Here is a 21631-nt window from a genome sequence, read left to right as displayed (position 1 = left end):
TACAGGTCATTATTATTAATGTTAATTCTCCTCTAAATAACTTCAGAACTTCAAACAAATAGACTATAATAAATAGACTAAAGTTTTAAAAAATATACTTGCATTGTTTGTTTAAAAGTTAATATCAATAACATCAATACTATATACAAGAATAAGTAGTTTCACTGAGAATTTGCTTGTAAATTTTTGTTTAACTGACATTAAATGTTGTTTTTATTAAATTATTATTATTATTATTATTAACTTGTATGGAAAGCGCAACGTAGAAAATTAAATGATTTAAAGTGCAATAATAAGCACTAAAAATAACAAAATACAACTTTTATTCAGTCTTTATTTAATCAGCTGTTTAGATTTAGACTTATTTACAACAAAGCCTGAGATTCACCTCACAGTCACCTTTTTTAGATTATATAAAAACAATAATAGTGGAATAATTAGGATTAAACTAAGTCTGATACAGTCTCAACTTGACCAGAATTGTATAGTTTTCCTGAATCCCCTTTATTTTGGCAGTGGTATATTCCAAACTAATGATGTCCAGTCAGCAGAGTTTCCAAGTAAGATCAAATGGGGTAGATGCATCCAGCCATAGTTTCAGGATGATAACGAAACTTTTAATATAAAAAATGGCAAAAGCTTGAAAAAGAGGACAGAAATATATAAAAATGTTTGTATAATTAAGTTTGAAATGAATCCATTAAACCTTTTAAAGTAAATAAGACTATAATAGATAACACCATAAGTAAATCTAGCATACAAGTAGTAAATACACAAATATATTAAACATTTAGTAGTACTTAAATAACCCAGATTGTCATTTTAAAACTTAACGCATCACTTATATCATGAGCTGTACTTATTTCACTTCATTCATTTTAATTCAAGGTATATTTCATGAATAATCGACAGGATAACATGAGCTTGACCTGGTCAGAGATCAGCACAGTGTGAATCTACACACATACCTAATGGACACCATGACAGTGCTAAATAACACCCTCACACACACACGCGCACACGCCGGTTTACTCTATTATAACACCTCAATACACACACACACTGCTTTCCCACGATCATAAAACAAGGGCGATTAACAACACACTCACGATTAACCATCAAATATGTTTTAAACATCGCATTTTTACTAAATGTACGCACTAAATTATTTGTATCACAAATTGTATAACAGTGGTTTGTTCTGGAGACAATCCAAAACTAATAATGCTGAAGGGGGCTAATAATATTGACCTTAAAATGAGTTTAAAACAGAGAGAGAGAGAGAGAGAGAGAGAAGTCTGTGTGTCTGAGAATGAAGCTGTAAAAACTGTCCATCATTCACACGTCTGTATGGGTCATGACCAGAGCTGGGTGGAGTATTTATGAACTCAAATCACTTACCGATAAGAAATTACTTGGCAAAACATGTCAATAATATAATCTTTCAGAATGCACACTTATTGTGATATAATCTGAATTCTTCTGGATTACATTTAGATTACTTTTGTGCTTAAGTTTATTTGTTGATGCGTGGTATGGTAATATGGGATAGACTAACTGTAATGTAATCTTCCTAATTTTGGATTACATTTAGATTACTTTTGTGCTAAAGTTTATTTGTTGACACATGTGGTATGGTAATATGGGATAGACTTTAATTGTAATGTAATCTCACTACTTTTGGATTACATTTAGATTACTTTTGTGCTTAAGTTTATTTGTTGACACATGGTATGGTAATATAGGATAGACTAACTGTAATGTAATCTTCCTAATTTTGGATTACATTTAGATTACTTTTGTGCTAAAGTTTATTTGTTGACACATGTGGTATGGTAATATGGGATAGACTAACTGTAATGTAATCTCACTACTTTTGGATTACATTTAGATTACTTTTGTGCTAATTTGATAAAAGATATGCATAGTAAAAGAAGGTAGACATTGATGACAATGTAATCTGATTACATTTGGATTACATTAAGGTAGGGCTGCACGATTAATCAAAAAAATCATACGACCCTACACGCGATCTTAATTCAGCTTTTCTACGATTCAGCCAATTAAATTTTCAAGGTCAGGAGAGACGAGTAAAGGCGGTCACAAGTCTACACAGGAACATGATAACCTTCAAATGGCGTTAAAAGTACTTTATTTATAATGTTTAATTCACCCAGAAATGTCATTTCTGTCTTCATGTAATGATGTATTCCCGGCAGCGAAAACACACGTGAGCTGACCGCAAGCTTTTTGTTTACTGCCGAGAACGTGCACCAATGACGGCTACTTTAGTGAACAGAACCTGCATAGGCTGTGAATAACAGGTAATGAAGATGTAAATAACGTTCAGTTTGTTTCACAGAGCAATCGTTTGAGAGTCGCGCTGAAAGAATGATTTGCATGTGTGTGTGATCATCACAGTGACGGCAGCCATGAGCCACTATCGGAAGTGAAAACGAAACTGGCCACACATCATTTAAATGAGCATAACTGTTAAAAATCACAAAATGCGTTTATAAACTAGATATTTAAACTATTATTTAAGCAAACTGCTCAGATTGACAAAGATATTATGTATTAAATCTCAGCTTTTAGTCCTGCTTTATATTAGGTGGCCCTATTATGTACACTAAAATTAATAATGCGTAATTTTTATAAACATGATTTGCACAATATTATAAAATCAAACTTCTTAAATAGACAGACATTTAAAGAAACTATGTTAAAATTTAACTAATATAATTACACTAAAGTTATTTACAATGTGATTATCGTGTAAATACATGTTCTTACATTGTACTTATGGTTGATTAAATACCTCCCTGTATTTACATCTGTAATTACATTTATGAGTACAGTGCGCAGCATATGTAAGTACACCCCTCACAAGTCTACCTTTTAAATTCATATTTTTAATAGGAGGCTATAGGAATTTAAAACAACATTATATTTGTGCATATACATTAGATTAGTCAGTACAGAAGCCAAATCTGAAGCTAATCTAACAAAATAACTTTTGATAACGCTCCAAAAACTAGTACAGCCAAATTTACATGTTATAGAAAATTATTAAATGCAAATTTTAAAAAAAGAGGAAAAATAAAGAGAAGCAAAAAAATAAAATAAAAATGTAGTTGAAATTTTGTAGGCTGTAATGTTTTTTTTTGCAATGTTTTGCTTGAAATTACTTGTATTATCTTTCCACTTCTAAATATGTTTGGTGACTAAAATATTATTTAAATAAATATATCTGTTTAATAAATCTGTTTTGTTTAAATGCACCAAAATACACCGACTATATTCGCTGAGAAATAGATAAAAATATTCATTATCAAAATGGGCTGTATTCAATTATGCTGAGCACTGTACACTCTTGACCATCCCTTCCTTACCTCTTAACCCCTTATCCGTATCCCACCTCAAGAGCACCAGAAGTGTTTTGCAATACATTATGAATATATTAAGTACATTGTGATTATATTTTGATATATTAAAATGCTGAATAAATCTCTGTTAAGCTTGTGAAATATAAAAAAATAATGATAATTTAGTCGTCAGTTGTACTTGTGTGCCTTATTTTGACATCACTGTGATACAAAAATGACCAAAAACAACATCTCAAATATGAATACGTTTATTTCAAGTCAATAAGTTACACTTAGTATAAAGAATAATTTATGATAAATACCTAAATTTAAAGTACATTTACATTCAGCGTCCAGTCTTATGTACATATCCACAACTTATTTACACGTGTGAGCGACGTAAAGTGAGATCAGTCTATAAATAATGCTTTGGCGGAGAAGCTGTTCATCTGAGCTCTTTCTCGTCCTCTTCATCACTGTAATCCTCCTCGTCCTCAGTGTCTGGATCCTCATACAGGCAGATTGTGGCCTGGACTGGGTAGTTTCTCAGAAGAACCTCCGCGTCCTCGTACAGATAATCGAAACACTGGGATTTGGGCCAAAACAACCTGCAGATATCAAGTTTAATGGTGAGTTTCAATGCATTGGATTATTACAAATCTACACTGTATGAAAATGCTGGGTTGTTTCAATCCAACACTGGTACAGATATTGATTAACCAAAGAGCTGGATTAATCCAAACCCAGTTAATTAATTAAAAATAGCAATTTATGTACTTTAATGAAGTTTGATACTGACTTTAAATGCTTTACATTATTACAAATCTACATTGTAAACAAATGCTGGGTTGTTTTAACCCAACACTTAGACAAATTGGATAAAAAAACTGTTAATTAATTTAAAAAAATAATTAATGTAATTAAAAACGTGTGACAGTGACTTTAAATGCTTTAAATTATAACAAATCTACACTGTATGAAAATGCTGGGTTGTTTTAACCCAACACTGGTACAGATATTGATTAACCCAACAGTTGGATTAAAACCAAACCCAGTTAAATAATTAAAAACAACAATTTATGTTGTTTAATGAAGTTTGATGGTGAGTTTGAATGCTTTACATTATTGCAAATCTACATTGTTAACAAATGCTGGGTTGTTTTAACCCAACACTGGCACACAATTATGACAAACCCAACAGTTAATTAAAGCAGTTAATTCATTAAAAACAGCAGGTAATGTAATTAAAACGTTTAACAGTGAGTTTTAATGCTTTACATTATAACAGATCTACACTGAATGAAAATGCTTTGTTGTTTTAACCCAATGCTGGGTCAGATATGGACAAACCCAATAGTTAGAGCAAAACAAAAACAGTTAATCAGTTAAAAACAAAAATTAATGTACTTTAAAAGTTTGTCGGTGAGGTAAATGCTTTAAATTAGCTGCAAATCTACACTATATAAAAATGTTTAGTTGTTTTAACTCAAAACTGGGACAAATTTTGACAAACCCAACAGTTGGATTAAAAAAACCTGTTAATTAGTTAAAAACAACAATTAAATGTGATTTTAAAAAGTTTTAAACTAAGCTTAAATGCTTTAAATTATTGCAAATCTGCACTGTGTAAAAATGCTGGGTTGTTTTAACCCAAAACTGGGTCAAATATTGACAAACCCAACAGTTGGGTAAAGAAACCTGTTAATCTTTTTAAAAAACAACAAATAATGTAATTTAAAAAGTCTGACAGCGAGTTTTAATGCTTTAGATTATACAAATCTATACATTGTTAAAAAAAAATGCTGGGTTGTTTTAACCCAAAACTGGGTTAAATATCGACAAATCCAACAGTTGCGTTAAAACAAAGAAGTTAATTAATTAAAAACAACAGTTAACATAATTTTTAAAAAGCACCCCAACATTGGGGTTGTGTTGGGTTGAAAATTCCAGTATATTTTGTATAGTATATTTGTATATGAGTGTGTATTATTCAGCATTCTGATCTCAAATGAAGTGTTTGACATACTTGACTGGGTGTTTGAAGATGGAGAGCTTGTGCTGTTCATCATCGGCTGGTCTTTTATAAGGCTGTTGAAGTAAAGAAAGACATTTTAGATCAGATCCTTTGCTCACAGCTTAAACTCTTAACATGTTAGATTGTTTTAATATAATAAATATGGACAACCCCAATGTCATTTTTTTAACTGGGTTTGTATATATTTCAACCAATGTAGAGTTGAGACCCAGCATTTTTAGTATAAGATATTACGTTGGAAAAATTAATATACCTTATAATCTGGAGCTTTGCGACTGGTTTGGCTGAGCCAGGGTCTCCAGGGTTGATTCGCGTCCATTTCAGAGTTTAACCCGCTCGTGAAAGTGATGTTCTCCATAGTGTCCGTGGAAAGAGAGTAAGTCCGTGCGCTGCTGTTTGTTTCCGATCAGAATGATGCTCGTGCTGAAGTCTGGAAGCTTTAATACCCGGAAAGCGCTCGTGACAAACGGTGACTTCGCGCCTCGGGTCTGACACGCGCGATTGTGGAGGTGTGAGGTCACACTCCCGCCAAAACACATGGCGCGCTCACACCATCAACAACAAATCACAACTGTTGGAGAAATCGCCGAAAACCAATGAGAACTTATTATTTTAATTAAAGGTTTAATTTGAATAAAATCTTCTTTTAATTTGTTGCACATTCATCCCTTCTGTTTATGCAGAAAACAAAAACTGATTTTTATTTTGAAGTTACTTTTTATACAGGCCAGAAATATAATTTTAATGACTTGGAAAACACATGTCCTTATGTTGTAATGCTCCTTTGGCCTGTGTTAAAGTAATTTCAGATATTTCTATGCTAGAAAGCTATTAGATTAGATTAGTCACATTACTTAAATAATCATTGTTTACAATCAGAGTGAGCATTATTAGAGAGAGAGAGAGAGAGAGAGAGAGAGTGTGTGTGTGTGTGTGAGTGGTTTTCAGGAGCTCAGGGTACATGCTATATGCTATTTCTATACACAAGAAAACTGATTTTGGAGGAGTGGAAAATAAAGATGGTTTAATGTGCATTGTTGACTTTTCTAATTGTGTAAATATTAAGTACAAATAAATCTAAAATAATTTACAGTTAAGTGGCTTTATTACAAAAACCATACACAGTAATGGTCCAGGATGTTTATGCCCTGAAGAAACCGGTAGCAACTGATGTGCTAACTATTTAAGATATTAGAAAAAAATTAATAGCATTAGCTATTATTACAATCCAAAATGGCTACTTATAATTAAAATAATTACACTTATAATAGATAATAATAATTATAATATAATTATAGTAGTCCGTTTTTCCATAAAGGACAAAGTCAGACATCGATATTCATTTATTTACAGTGAGAAATATGGTTTAATATAGCCTATAGCTATATTATAGCTGCGTTATACAGTTATACGGTTTACTACGTACGTTTATAATAATAATAATAATAATAATAATAATGTGTGTTAACTGTAATGTTGAAATATTCTAATATCAATTATTGTCATAATAAATACACTGTTATGCCAAATAAATTCTGCTAGCTGAATTAAACATTTTCCAAATAAGTCCAATTAGAATGGCTTAGTGTGAAGAGGATCATATGGCCTTTTTAAATGTGAGTAGCAGAGGTGCAAAGCGAAATCCAAACCATTTGCTCTGAAACACTAACATGACGCGTGCCGATCTGTGGCGTGCGGGCTCCCGCTGAGAGACGTGCGCGCTCGGGAGTTCATGAACTTTTTCCTCAATTCAAGAGGCTGAAAGTGCGACAAAGTCATGAAAATAAACCACAGACACGTCGAAAGGAGAAACAGAAGACGCGTGCAGCTCTTACTGGACATCTGCCATGTTTACCGCAGATAGGAGAAGCGTGTTTTACTACGGTATACGGTATACTACTGCGTATAGGCTGCTGAGGTAAAAGACGCGGGTTATTTATAACCGACAGAACAGCGTAGATTGATTGATTGGGTTTTGTTTCTTCTGGTTTGAACAAGTTATATGATTAATTTTCGTGTCCCCCCTTCCTAGTTTCCCTCAAACCAAAACAAACGAACGAATAAACAAACAAATAATTAAAAAGTTTCTAAATTAAAATTTAATTTCAAAATTTGATTGAACTAGACATAACATAAATATTTAGATAGATTGATTGATCGATAGATTGATCAGTCAGTAGATAGATGGATGGATGGATGGATAGGTAGATGATGGATAGATAGATTAGTAGATTGATTGATTGATTGATTGATCAGTAGTTGGATGGATGGATAGATAGATTAGTTGATTGGTCGATTGATTGATCAGTAGATAGATATATTAGTAGATTGATTGATCAGTAGATAGATAGATAGATAGATAGATTGATAGATAGATTGATGGATAGATTGATGGATAGATTGATGGATTTTTCATGCCTCCACTAGAGGACACTCTTACACAAAATTTTGGAAATGTAAAATAATAAATACATTTAAAATGTATTATTTTTCAGTGCAAGTATCTAAAATTATTGTTGTTTTGTGTACAGTTAGCTGTACATTTTTTTAACCTAACCCTAATCCACAGCTTAATCCGGACAGATGATAACATATACTTTTATTTACTATATTGAGCATGGCCAAAAAAGAGTATTCATTGGAGTTGCTTTTAAAAGACTACTTTCCTGTTTAGTTCGTTATTTTATTAACCTTTTTTTAAAATAATCGAATGAAGATAATGGCAAATGTAGAGTATTATATTAATAAAGCTTTTCCATAAAAAGACACGTCAGCACAGAACATCGCTGTGTGTATTAGTGTAATAAATGATGAATCACATTAAGATCAAGCGCATGCAAACATGTTTCATCTGTGCTTTGTTTATTATATTCTCTGTTCATAATTCCTGCATTGTACAGTGTTTACAATCACATATGTGTGTGTGTGTGTGTGTGTGTGTGTGTATATATGTGTGTGTGTGTGTGTATATAAATCATAATGTAGCATCTTTAACACCCAAATGTAATTTTTAGGATACAAATATCAAAATATAAAGATATCAAAATCTATAATATAATATTTTTTTTTCAGTAGAAAATAAAAACTGGCGTCTATTTACTTATTTATTTACTCATTTTACTGTTTTCAAAATGATTCAACTTATTTGATAAAACAATTATGTTAACAATTAAAATCATGGTGAGAAACTACATTACCCATGCAAAAATCCCACCAATCAGAGAGTTACAGTGAAGAAAGCTCATCAATATTGCAGAAAAAGAAAGTCAGTCTTGGTCTCCTTTTTATTAGTTTTATTGTTTCCTTGTTTATTAAAAAGATTTCTTCTCAAGAACGTCAAACGTAGACAGATCAATTATTCAAAATCAAATCACACACAATTATTATAATCTAAATAAAAAAAAGCTTATCATCTGCTTACATGTTCATTTATCCAAAGTGAATTACAAGTACAAGTGAGGATAAAAGAAGCATTAAAAATCATCAGAGTTTATTTTTAATCTATAATTGGTTATTTATTTACATGTTTATTTATTTGCATGCTGTTTGTGCAGAAGTGTCTCAGAAGGCTGTCTGTGGTGAACCCTGTCGCTGTTCATTTGTGCTTCATCTAAAACTCCACATCTATAATCCTCTTAGTCTATGCTGAAATCATCTTCAGCAGCTCAAACACTCTAATGGCTAATGGACAGACGGCTGCTTCTCACTCAGAGCTGCTGTTTATGCTAATGAGGGAGAGATGGGCACTAGTGGGCGGGGCTTTCCCCCTCTGATGACACGTACATGACGTGATGACTGTTTTGCTCAAGTTTGATTATAACAAATACAATTAATTAATGTTTACGATTAGAGGCTGGAGATATTCACACACTGCTGACACACAACTGTGTTTAAACCGCTTATAAAAGTGATGTTTGTATAATATGTGGCCTTTAAAAGTGTTTAACATTCAAAAATTCTCTTTCTCTCTCTCTTGATCGGAGATAGTGGGGGCGTTTATTATCTGCTGAAGTGCGCGCTGTAAGCTCAGAAACACTCACCGAGCAGCAGTGAAGTCAGTGATGTTCAGTCTTAATGTTCAGTCTCTGTTTAATGGCCTGTTTTCCGTGATTTCCGCACTCGTCATGAAGCTTCTGTGAAATATCTGCTGAAACATGAGTGAATATTCAAACCGCAGCCAAGCCGGAGCTGATTACGAGTGGCATTATGAATATTACGAGGACGAGGAGCCCGTGTCTTTTGAGGGACTGAGAGCAAACCGCTGTGAGTATCACTGATCAGATGGAGAGGTGGATGAATGGAGAAATAGATGGAGATGTAGATAAATAGACAGACAAGACAGACAGAGAGATTGATTTATGGATGGATGGTTAGATGAATATAGATGGGTATATAGATAATGATAGATGCATAGAGTTGTATAGAGTTATGGATAGATGTGTATCGGTGGATATATTGATTGGTTTATGGCTGGATAGATGGATGGAGGAATGAATAGATAGATAGATGGATACATTTATTGATGGGTGGATTAATTTATATAGATGGGTGGATAGATAGATGTATATAAATACATAGATCTATAGATTGATATTGATGGAGGGAAGGAGAGAGATGGATGAGTAGATAGATTTATTATTTGATAAATTGATGGATGGATTTACAGATAGACAGACGGATGGATGGATGGATGAATAGATGAATGGATGGAAGGATAGATAGATAGATGGATGGATAGATAGATAGATAGATAGATAGATAGATAGATAGATAGATAGATGGATGGATGGATGGATGGATGGATGGACGGACGGATAGATAGATAGATGGAAAGAGATAGATGGATGGATGGATGGAAGGATAGATAGATAGATAGATAGATAGACGGACGGACGGACGGACGGACGGACGGACGGACGGACGGACGGACGGACGGACGGACGGACGGACGGACGGACGGACGGACGGACGGACGGACAGACAGACAGACAGACAGACAGACAGACAGACGGACGGACGGACGGACGGACGGACGGACGGACGGACGGACGGACGGACGGACGGATGGATGGATGGATGGACGGACGGATGGATAGATAGATATATAGATAGATAAATGGTTAGATAGATTAGTAGATTGATGGATTGATTAATTAATAGATAGATAGATAGATAGATAGATAGATAGATAGATAGATAGATAGATAGATAGATAGATAGATAGATAGATAGATAGATAGATAGATAGATAGATAGATAGATAGATAGATAGATAGATAGATAGATGGATGGAAGGATAGATAGATAGATAGATTTATGGATGGATTGAGGGAAGGAGAGATAGATAAATTTATAGGTTGATTTATGGATGGAGAGATAGATATATAGATGAATAGATGTTTGTGTTTGTCATGTAAATGCTGTTGTTGTTTTTCAGACTCTATCGTGATTGGCTTCTGGGTCGGCCTCGCCGTCTTCGTCATCTTCATGTTCTTTGTGTTAACTCTGCTGACCAAAACAGGAGCTCCACATCCAGAGTGAGTAACACACACGCACATATATGCACGCACATACACTCAGACACACACACACACACTCATACTGTACACACACTCGCGCTGCTTCTGCTCTGTTGTTGTGGATTAGGGTTCACGTGCGTCTCCATAGAAACGTGGTTTTGATGATTTTATGCCTGATTACAGTGAGTGTGTAATTTCATATTCAGATGAAACACTCGAGCTGCTGCATGAATGACAGTCAACAAGCCTGGATTTACCCAGTCATTAACCTGCTGCTCATCTAATGCACAAATCAACACGTAAAACTGCATAAAGACAGCGTTTTACCTCATCTTCACTTTATAAAAAAAGGAAAAATGCAGATATAAATTAATTAGTATGCCAAATATGACCTTTATTACAAACATAGATTTTAATGTGATTTTTAAAGTTATTAAAATCAGTAATAAAACACCAGCTTAAAAGTTGTACTGTATAAAATGTACTTTAAAAATACCTGCAAAATAAATTAAAAAATAATTAAATTTGTAACATAAAATTTCTTATCAATTAATATTATTAATTAATTATTTTAAAAGCTTGCAAACATTAGAAATTAAATGTTAGAAAATATTCACAATAAATTAAAACATTTGAATAAACATAAAAATTATTCATTCATTCATTTTCCTTCAGCTTAGTCTCTTTATTAATCCAGGGTCACCACAGCGAAATGAACCGCCAATTTATCCAGCACGTTTTTATGCAGCGGATGCCTTTCCAGCTGCAACCCATCTCTGGGAAACATCCACACACACACACTCATACACTACGAACAATTTAGCCAACCCAATTCTCCTGTACCGCATGTGTTTGGACTGTGGGGAAACCGGAGCTCCCGGAGGAAACCCACGCGAACGCAGGGAGAACATGCAAACTCCACACAGAAACGCCAACTAAGCCGAGGCTCGAACCAGCGACCCAGCGACCTTCCTACTGTGGGGCAACAGCACTACCAACTGCGGCACTGCATCGCCCATAACATGAAATTAAAATGATGTAAAATAGATTTTTTTTCATGTTGTATTTTTAAATATTAAATAAATAATTGATTAATTACATTGTTTTATTTAATAATGCTTACAAATATTTAGAATTATAATAATTTATTTCTAATATAATAGTTACAATTATTTTTTTAATGCTTTATTTGAACATTTAGAGTACAAAAGATGAAGGAAAGGAGTGCACGCTTCATTTACAACAACAGCAGAGTGTTTACAATAGTATAAATACACAAAAACAATGAAATATCAGTAAAGGTTATTGTGGATCTAAAGATAAACAGATGAAAATAAAGAAATAGAGAGGGAAGAGGGCGATATAAAAAGATAATGATAACAGCAATCTAGAGATTTAATAGATCACACAAATGAAAAGTTGTGCAAATTCTGTACGTTTTACATGCCTTCTTGTTTAGTCAATCTGGAATTGTGAGTCATGTTTAATCTCTTGTATAAATGATTAAAACATTACACTTATGAATACAGAACCTACATAAACAGTAGTTTTCAATCTGTGTGTGTTTTTTGTTTCTCAGGATGTGTGATGCCAGCATGAAGCCTCATGTTCTGATTGGCTGTGAGCTGGAAGTGGGCGGGTCTCTGGCATTTTCTCTGCCACCGCTGCCTGACCAATCACGTTCCCTCTTTCACTTCTACATCCATAAGGAGGAGCGAGTAAAAACCCACAAAGACGCTGTGATTGGCCGAGGGATGCACTGTGGGCGGGGCAATGCTGAGAGAGCAGATGAAGATGAGCACTTCATGTCCAGCTTCAACATTCCGAATTTTGTGAACTCCGAGCAGAGCTCCAGCCTCGGCCATGACGACTTTCTGCTGAGTGAGCCGCCAATCATCACAGACGGCCAATCAGATGAGCTGAAGACAGCAGAGCCCGCCCATCTCTGCTATGATATCATCAGACATTGACGCATGTTTCTTGACGTGTGCTGCATCCCAATTCACGTACCACACTCTAGAAGTGTGCACTTTTTTGGTGAAGAAAAAGTACATACTTTTGAGTGTGTAAAAGAAGAGTGTGAGCTTTGGGACAAGCTACTTTCTCATTAACGGATCATTAAAATGCTTAGTCAATCATCTCAACACATCAATCCACATTCTGTCATGTTTATTTACCTTCCTTATGGGAGACGCAGCAGCAGCAGGTTAACCTCCCATTCACGAGTCTCTCACGCAGAGAAATCTCCTCAGGTGTTTGCATAATTCTGCATTCAGAAGTTAATCTCCAAACACGTCTTTATAGAAGAACACGTTGTTGCCGATGAAAAATGTTGCAGAATTCATCATTTAAATACACTCACCGGCCACTTTATTAGGTACACCTGTCCAACTGCTTGTAAACGCAGATTTCTAATCACATGGTAGCAACACAATGCATTTAGGCATGTAGACATGGTAAAGAGGATCTGCTGCAGTTCATACCGAGCATCAGAATGAGGAAGAAAGAGGATTTAAGTGACTTTGAATGTGGCATGTTTGCCAGACGGGCTGCTCTGAGTATTTCGGAAACTGCTGATCTACTGGGATTTCTCACCCACAAACATCTCTAGGGTTTACAGAGAATGCTCCGACAAACAGGAAATATCCAGTGAGCGGCAGTTCTGTGTGTGCAAATGCCTTGTTGATGCCAAGGTCAGAGGAGAATGGCCAGACTGGTTCCAGCTGATAGAAAGGCAACAGTAACTCAAATAAGCACTCGCTACAACCGAGCTCTGCAGAAGAGCATCTCTGAACACACAACACGTCCAACCTTGAGGCGGATGGGCTACAGCAGCAGAAGAGCACACCGGGTGCCGCTCCTGTCAGCTAAGAACAGGAAACTGAGGCTACAATTCACACAGACTCACCAAAACTGGACAATAGAAGATTGGAGAAACGTTGCCTGCTCTGATGAGTCTCCATTTCTGCTCACACATTCGGGTGGTCGGGTCAGAATTTGGCCTCAACAACATGAAAGCATGGATCCAACCTGCCTTGTATCAGCGGTTCAGGCTGGTGGTGTAATGGTGTGGGGGAGATTTTCTTGGCACACTTTGGGTCTATTAGTACCATTATACCATGGTGTCAACGCCACAGCCTACCTGAGTATTGCTGCTGACCATGTCCATCCCTTTATGAGCACAGTGTCTCCATCTTCTGATGGCTACTTCCAGCAGGATAACGCAGCATGTCATAAAGCTCAATCATCTCAGACTGGTTTCTTGATCATGACAATGACTTCACTGTACTCAAATGGCCTCCACAGTCACCAGAGCTCAATCCAATAGAGCAGCTTTGGGATGTGGTGGAACGGGAGATTGGCATCATGGATGTGCAGCCGACAAATCTGCAGCAACTGTGTGATGCTATCATGTCAATATGGAGCAAAATCTCTGAGGAATATTTCCAGTTGCTTGTTAAATCTACTCCATGAAGGATTAAGGCTGTTCTGACGGCAAAAGGGTTCCAACCCGGTAAGGTGTATCTATTAAAGTGGCCGGTGAGTGTATGTTCCAGTTGGCTAGATATTAATTAACAGCCATTCAAACAACCTTACAGAAGCCTCTCTGGTTGACAGTTGGTCTCATGCATCCGCCATATTTGTAGTTTGTTTACCCATTTCCCCCAAGTTTGTAGTCCAGTATAATATTAAAGTATATTAATATTTTAACTAGTATTTAGTCTAATTATTTAGGTATTTATCATAAAACTTTGCTTGTAAAAATCATTTATTAAAAGTATTTGATTAAGAAGTTAATATTTCGGCAATATTTGTGTGATAAAATGTAATTTATTAATTGCTTATTGTGTAAATAAATAATTAATTTATTTGTTAAACTATTTGATTTATTTAACACTGTAATGTTTCTTTATTTAATATTGTATGGGTTATTATTACTCGCAGGTGTTAGCATGTTAAAGTCATTTATTGAATAGTTATATTTTATATTTAATTAAGTAACAGACATAATAAAAAGTAAAATATTTGTTTATATTTTAGTATTTTATTATTTATATTATATAATATTAATATATTAATTGTCTCACAAAGATATTGGTGTGAAAAAATTAGAATATCAAAATAAAGTAAAATAAAATGAAAATAGTTATTACTAGTGGTATTTTAATACTATAATATCTTATTTTTATTGTTTATTATTTACAGATTTTACCAAGAAAAAATGCAGTAATTATAAATAATAAATGAATTGAAAATTTTCATATAAACACATTTAATGTTTAAAATAAGTCAATTTAATATTCTTTATGCTGCATCATCCTGTCAGCAGCACACACTGTCTGTTGTTGGCAGAAGCTGTTCTTCAGCAGCAGTAAACAGTGTGACTAACGCCTCTAATAACTGAGAAAAACACACAGATCAGCTTTATTAGTGTGTTCTGCGTCTCTCACTGCTCTGAGATCAGCCAGAAACACATATAATGAACACCTGAACACTCATGAGATGCCTCAGAAAGCTTTGACAGTTTTCTCCTCAGTTTTATCAGAGGCAGAAAGCCCAGGAGATGAAACTGATGGATTTCTGTGACCTTATCTCTTCGTGACGGTCGAGTCAGAGTCAGAAAATAAAAGAAAATGAGTCAGGAAATCTTCATGTTGCATTTTAAGAATGAGACTCTCAGGATGAAACAATGGAGAGATGTGAGAGAAGCACTCATGTGGATTTTACACTGCGTGTTTCTATGGAAACAGAGTGATAAAGCATGTAAACCCACACACACACACACACACACACACACACACACACTTGTAGAGCTCTCTTTATGGTCTCACCTCAGACATGATGTTTCTACTGTACAGGCTGTATATTCTCTCTCCTCTGCCCCTAAACTCATCCCTCACAGGAAACTGCAGCTTTACATTTTTACAATACTTCATTCTGTCTGATTTATTTATGAATTATTTTTCTGCATGGGGACTACACAAATGTCCACACAAGATCAAAATTTACTGGTATTGCCTTACTTGTGGGGACGTTTGTTCTTCATAATATTGGGAATACAAGACACACACACACACAGACACACACACATATACTGCGAATGTTTATTGAGTCTGAAACTGACAGATTTTTCATAACTGGTCATTTTATAGATCTTAAACTCTAATATTTGCTTTGATTATTATATATAGATGTAAAATCATGTTATAAATGAGTATTTTACTCTGCCTCCTATGTTTATATGTTTATGTTCTGTTATTTCACTTTAAAGACAATGAAATCAACCTGTTCATCTCCATAAACTGAAAATACTGCGCCTACATTAAAGTAGCTTGAGAAAAATGTTCATTTAGAGAATTTCAGATGGCTCATAGAGGCTTCTGCATCTGAAATTTGCATGCAGACAATTTTTTAGTATAAAAAATGAACATGCTAGCACCAATAAACCAGAGCTCTCAGCTAATATTTTGATATTTCTGACTTACTGACCGACTTCTATACAAACAGTAGGTGTGTATAATAATGTAATGTGTTGTTTCTCCAGCAGGAGGCGCTTCAGAGACACTGCTGATCCTCCCACAGCAAAAACAGGATGGTAAACTAAAGTAAATACTCTGTTTTGAATCATATTTAAGTGTAATATACTGTATTTATCATAGAATTTACAATTCCTATAGCATTAACTCTGGTGAACTGATAAAGTAATACACTTTAGTTTTTACTACAGTAAACTGTGGTGGGTTGTAATATACTCTGTGGTTGTAGAAAACTTCAGTATTGGGTCCTTTTTTATTACTATAGTTGTTGTGTTACCATAGCAACCGTAGAATTGCTACTGGAGATCAATAACTATTGTTGTTATGTTACCGTAGCAACTGTAAAATCATCCTAGCATATCAATTACTATTGTTGTGTTGCCATAGGAACTGTAGAATCACCACAGCACTATTGTTGTGTTGCTACAGCAACTGTAGAATCACACTAGCAGATCATTTACTGCTGTTGTGTTGCCATAGCAACTGTAGAATAACCACAGCAGATTAATTTCTATTGTTGTGTTGCTCTAGCAACTGTAGAATCACGACAGCAGATCAGATACTATTGTTGTTGTGTTTCCATAGCAACTGTAGAATCACCACAGCAGATCAATTACTATTGTTTTTGTGTTACCATAGCAACTGTAGAATCTCCACAACAGAAATTACTATGGTTGTTGTGTTGCTATAGTAACTGTAGAATCACCTCTGCAGAACAATTACTATTGCTGTTGTGTAACCATAGCAACTGTAGAATCACCGCAGTAGATTAAGTAAATTGCTATATGGTTTAAGAACATTGCAGAGTTTATAATAAACAACTGCGGTGTGTTTTCATATGGGTTGAAGTAAAACACACTCGCTGATAGTTGGAGAAGTAGAGAAACTCAGTGAGCAAAAATAAAACACACTGTACAACATACACTGTAGAAGCTGAAAAGATTGTGTGTGCGTGTGTGTGCGTGTGTGTGCGTGTGTGTATGCGTGTATGTGTGTGTGTGTGTGTGTGTGTGTGTGTGTGTGTGTGTGTGTGTGTGTGTGTGTGTGTGTGTGCGCGTGTGTGCGTGTGTGCGTGTGTGTGTGTGTGTGTGTGTGTGTGTGTGTTTCTGCTGTGCCACATGCAGGATTTCAGCCCTCTCTGGCATCTGGATTATATTTGAGTGTGTGGTTTCAGTGAGTCATGCGGAAACACTGCGCTTTCACCTCTCTCACACTCGCTGTATGAGACACCAACTCAACATCATCTCTACTGTTAGCTAGACGACACACAGCACAGTGACGTTACAGTGAATGTGAAGATGCTCCAGTTCCTGTCGTTAGATGTGATCAGGTCTCATTACACCACTGGAGCATTGGAGATTCTGCTCAAATTACCTGTCAAGTCATAAGTTGTGAAAAATGGAAAATATATTTTGACAAACATTCTTCTTTCTTTCTTTCGTTCTGTTCTGTCTTTTATCTATCCATCCATCCGTCATTCTTTCTATCTCTATTCATCCATTTGTCCGTCCGTCCAACTATCAACCATCCATCCATCCATTGATCTGTCTGTCTGTCTGTTTGTCTGTCTGTCTGTCTGTCTGTTTATCTGTCTATTTGTGTCGATCTATCCATATCACCGTCATTCTATCTATCCATCCGTCATTCCATCCATCCATTCGTTGTTCTATCTGTTTGTTTGTCTGTCTGTCTGTCTATTAATCTTTATCTATCTATCTGTGTGTCTGTTGATCCATCTGTCCATCCATCCATCTATACGTCCATCTGTCTGTCTTGTTTGAATATGTTTATTGGCAATATACATAACGTCAAGAAAGCAAACGTGCAATAAATATCAGAACATTCCATTTTAGCAATTAGCAAGAAGCTATTTATTAATGTGTTCAGCTACAATAAAGAAATGCATTTCAGAAGAAAGAATATAAGAATAAGAAAGAAATCCACCTTCCTGCATGGTTTTATATATATATATATATATATATATATATATATATATATATATATATATATATATATATATATATATATATATATATATATATATATATATATATATTAAACCTTAACAGAGCCTGCAATATGCAAGACAAGACTAATATTATTATTATTATTAACAAAATTATAGAACAAAATGTATTATATTTAAACTTAAAACTGTTATGATACGATTCTTTTTTTATCATGTATAATATTTTACCACATATATAACCTAATAATTCTAAAATAATTATAGATATATGATTAATCTTTATGAAATATTCCTAACTCCTGTATAGCACTTTTACAGCATGCTTTCTTATGTAGACTTAAGAAAAGGGTTCTGTTTGGAACCAAAACAAATGGATCTGCCGCTGTTACAAACTATTAAGACCTCTAATTTGGTGCTTTAGAAGTATTTTAGTGCATGCTGCTGATCAAAAAAACAAAGTTAAATAATATCCAGTACACATTAAAAAAATGACGTTCAATCCACTTACATTTGTAAAAATAAACAATAAGCTAACTAAATTCCTTTATGTGGTCCCAACTCAAATCGATTGTGTGAAACCCAGCATTTAAAAAACTAATGCATAATGGGATTTACTACATTTTTTAAGATAAGTGGTGTGCAAACAATTTATAAAAGCTTAATTTAAACAAACAAATTAAGTTGAACATTGCTAAATTTAATTTGTTTAAGTTCAGCCCATATAAAAAATGTGCAACCACTTACCTTAAAAAATAAATAAATTAATAAATCCAATGAATAGTTTTGTTTCAGTGCGCTTTCTAATATTTTCCTCAAGATGATTCAGCAAACAGCCATGGGAGAGTGTGTGTATAGTGACCCACAAACCTACAGCTCCAGTGAACATTAACCTCTCTGTCAGCCTATAAAACCATCAAGCCCAAACACGCTCGCAGACCAGTTTGAACAGAAAGCCTGCAAGATATTTTATGCGAGAGTTTGTTGTTGAAGCTCCTAATTAAAACACTTAAACCGTGTGTTGACGCCAAAGTCTAACTGTGGGTGGAGAGCCCTAATGCATTAATAATTCAGTGTTGTCAGACCGCAGCGTTGCACAACAGCCGTCATACCTGTGCGTTCTCTCGATCCACCTGTTCAGCAGCACATATATGGACACCCACAGGTAAACCTCCCACATCTCATCAAGTTAATAATAATAGTGATGCATTTGCACGTGTGTTTTCTCATTGTGTTTGTGACGCTCTTCAGGATCAGCTGATCTCGGAACAGCAGCGAGTGCAACTGATCATGGTAGGCAAACATTTTCCTACTGTTTGCACGCTTAACTGATCACAATTAGTTTTTTTTGGAGTGTGAATTCAGGTGAACAGGTCTGTGCTTGAGCTTTAAGGGGTGTGACGAGCATGTAAAGCAGGTAAATAATTAGTGCAGACGTTTGCGCTTTTATTTTCTCTTTCTTTGCGCGCGAACTGCAGCATCAGGGCCATCTGATAGCCTTCATCTCTTGCTCTGTGAGTCTGTGAGTCTTCGTGTTTTGCTCATTTGGGATTGTCTGCCACATATATTGTAAATACTGTATATAGTTGCTAAATTGTGTTTTTGAGCCATAATAGAGTGTTTTATACTGTATTTATGGTTGTATTTACTGTAACTCTTATAGCAAATACTGTGTCCATATTAACCATAGCAAGCTGATGAACTGTAATAGTGTACTTTAGTTTTTACTATAGTAAACTGCATTGCATTGTAGTTTAATACCCTATAGTTGTTGAAAACTACAGTAGTGAGTCATTTGTTTATATTTCTCTAGTGAATTACCACAACAGATTACTTTACTAGGGTTTAGAAGTACTGTAGTGTTTGGTGTAAGTTGCTATAGTAGTTTTTCATGTGAGAAAGGGGTTGGTGAAAGGATTTCAGTGATAATATAATGCAATACCAACTTTATTGTCAGTTTTATATCTGAAATTTTTCGTGCATAACATCGTGTTATAAAGAGGAGAGACATAATATACGCACATGAACAAAAATCATTTGACATCAGACCTTATTCAGCTCTAAGACAGAGTCTGAGTGATGTACAAGTGGATGATTTAATTTCACTTTGTTAAATCTTGGGACTTTAAATAGACACTTTGCTGATAAATATATATATGATTTAACACATGGCTATGGTTTGAAATGATATTTCCAGCCTTGTGAGGTTCTTGTGATACGAAAGGTTAACTCATTTTCAAGAGGCTGTCCTACTATATTTTATAATATCCTAAAATATTGTTATTACTCTAAAAATGTGCTGTTTCAGCTCAAAACTGAGTAAAATATGAGTAAAACACTATTGTTAGTCATTTATAGTTGCTAAATTGTGTTTTTGAGGCATATTAGAGTCTGTTACACCTTATTTATTGTTGTATTTACTGTAACTCTTATAGTATGACCATGTTAACTAAACTGATGAACTGTAATAAATACTTTAGTATACTTTAGTTTTTACTATAGTAAACTGCATTGTATTGTAGTATAATACCCTATAGTTGTTGAAAACTACAGTAGTGAGTCATTTGTTTCCATTTGAGAATCACCACAACAGATTACTAGGGTTTAGAAGTACTGTAGTGTTTGATGTAAATTGCTATAGTTGTTTTTCATGTGAGAAAATGATTGGTGAAAGGATTTCAGTGATATAATGCAATACCAACTGTATTGTCAGTCTTATATCTGAAATTGTTCTTGCATAACAGCATGTTGCAAACTCCTTTAAAAGAGGCGAGATGTAATATGCATAAACAAAATTCGACATCAGACCATTTTCAGCTCTAAGACGTTCACTAATGTACAAATGAATGATTTAATTTCATTTTTCTGTTAAATCTTGTGACTTTAAATCGACTGTTAGACTTTGATGGTGTAAATTCATGATATAACACATGGTTAGAGTTTGAAATGATATTCCTATAGCCAGCCTTGTGATGTTCTTGTGATACGAAAGGTCATCAAATTTTTTAGAGGCTGTCCAACTATATTTTATATTATCCTGAAATACTGTTGTTACTCTAAAAATGGGCTGTTTCAGCTCAAAACTGAGTAAAATATAAGTACAAAGAGGCGAGACGTAATATACATAAACAAAATTTAACATCAAACCTTATTCAGCTCAGAGTCAGCCTGATGTACAAATGTTTTAACTTCACGTTGTTAAAGCGTGG

At 34.6% G+C, this 21631-nt stretch overlaps 3 protein-coding genes and 1 long non-coding RNA gene across 10 annotated transcripts in view; 2 read left to right on the top strand and 2 right to left on the bottom strand.

Annotated features, from left to right (window-relative positions):
- LOC148679883 (uncharacterized) overlaps positions 1–21631 on the bottom strand; it is a 759583-nt gene that overhangs the window by 267989 nt on the left and 469963 nt on the right. The gene's annotated exons all lie outside the window — the stretch shown is intronic.
- Positions 3638–5813, bottom strand: ripply2 (ripply transcriptional repressor 2). The gene is given in 3 exon segments (NM_001039109.1): positions 3638–3973; positions 5392–5453; positions 5654–5813. Coding segments are annotated over 3 exon segments (330 nt in total). The 5' UTR covers positions 5759–5813; the 3' UTR covers positions 3638–3810.
- mrap2b (melanocortin 2 receptor accessory protein 2b) lies at positions 9429–18315 on the top strand. 6 transcript variants are annotated; one of them, XM_087247782.2, is made up of 5 exons: positions 9429–9663; positions 10838–10937; positions 12499–14433; positions 16468–16515; positions 17581–18315. In XM_087247782.2, exons 1-3 carry the CDS (start codon positions 9555–9557, stop codon positions 12887–12889), a joined length of 600 nt encoding a protein of 199 aa, XP_087103908.2. In that variant the 5' UTR covers positions 9429–9554; the 3' UTR covers positions 12890–14433; positions 16468–16515; positions 17581–18315. The 6 variants fall into 6 exon arrangements, with proteins under 6 accessions (XP_087103908.2, XP_087103906.2, XP_087103904.2 ...); XM_087247780.2 differs by having other exon boundaries at positions 16465–16515; XM_087247778.2 differs by having other exon boundaries at positions 16465–16525.
- The window catches only part of crybg1b (crystallin beta-gamma domain containing 1b), a 38746-nt gene continuing 36609 nt past the window's right edge, over positions 19495–21631 (top strand). Inside the window, exons 1-2 of one of the 2 annotated variants that reach the window (XM_087247724.2) lie at positions 19495–19587; positions 19674–19715. In XM_087247724.2, the coding sequence (XP_087103850.2) occupies positions 19713–19715 (3 nt within the window). In that variant the 5' untranslated portion in view covers positions 19495–19587; positions 19674–19712. The other variant, XM_087247726.2, reaches the window with a different exon arrangement.

The sequence above is a fragment of the Danio rerio genome, chromosome 4, assembly GCF_052040795.2.
Source record: "Danio rerio strain M-AB ecotype USA chromosome 4, GRCz13ab, whole genome shotgun sequence".
In the NCBI taxonomy this organism is placed as follows: domain Eukaryota; kingdom Metazoa; phylum Chordata; class Actinopteri; order Cypriniformes; family Danionidae; genus Danio; species Danio rerio.
Note: the sequence above shows the minus strand (reverse complement) of the source record. Positions and strands in the feature narration are given on the sequence as shown.

Bases quoted from the DNA above. Each gene is read 5' to 3' on its own strand.
- mrap2b (XM_087247782.2), top strand. From the start codon at position 9,555: ATGAGTGAATATTCAAACCGCAGCCAAGCCGGAGCTGATTACGAGTGG. The intron at 9,664-10,837 runs GTGAGTATCACT...GTTGTTTTTCAG, and splicing joins GGGACTGAGAGCAAACCGCT to ACTCTATCGTGATTGGCTTC. The intron at 10,938-12,498 runs GTGAGTAACACA...TTTGTTTCTCAG, and splicing joins ACAGGAGCTCCACATCCAGA to GATGTGTGATGCCAGCATGA.